This window comes from Myotis brandtii, unplaced genomic scaffold, assembly GCF_000412655.1.
Source record: "Myotis brandtii unplaced genomic scaffold, ASM41265v1 scaffold207, whole genome shotgun sequence".
Lineage (NCBI taxonomy): Eukaryota > Metazoa > Chordata > Mammalia > Chiroptera > Vespertilionidae > Myotis > Myotis brandtii.
The window spans coordinates 539,809-540,106 of record NW_005357736.1 but is presented as its reverse complement, the minus strand read 5'-3'; the positions used below and the strand labels follow the sequence as shown (position 1 = coordinate 540,106).

The 298-nt window shown below is 67.8% G+C and overlaps 1 protein-coding gene across 1 annotated transcript in view; it reads left to right on the top strand.

Annotated features, from left to right (window-relative positions):
• LOC102259106 (laminin subunit beta-1-like) overlaps nucleotides 1-298 on the top strand; it is a 6,822-nt gene that overhangs the window by 2,804 nt on the left and 3,720 nt on the right. The window contains exon 6 of the mRNA XM_014538987.1: nucleotides 140-233. Coding sequence (XP_014394473.1) covers nucleotides 140-233 — 94 coding nt within the window. The remainder of the gene's footprint in view (nucleotides 1-139; nucleotides 234-298) is intronic.

Below are 298 nucleotides of genomic sequence, written 5' to 3'. Positions count from 1 at the left end.
CCCTGCCCTCCAGGGGAACCCCTGACCTCACTGCCCTCACTCTGACTCACCAGCCTGTGACTGCGACCCCGTGGGTGCCCTGGAGGGCGGCTTGTGTGACGCCCACACAGATGAGACCCGTGGCCTTCTCTCTGGGCAGTGTCGCTGCAAAGCCAACGTCTGGGGCCGGCGCTGTGACTCCTGCCGGCCCGGCCACTATGGCTTGAGCCTTCCCCCGTCAGAGGGCTGCCAGCGTGAGTGACCCTAAGCGCGGACCCACCCCCATGTCCCCCTGGCTGTGTCCCATCGCCACCCTCAC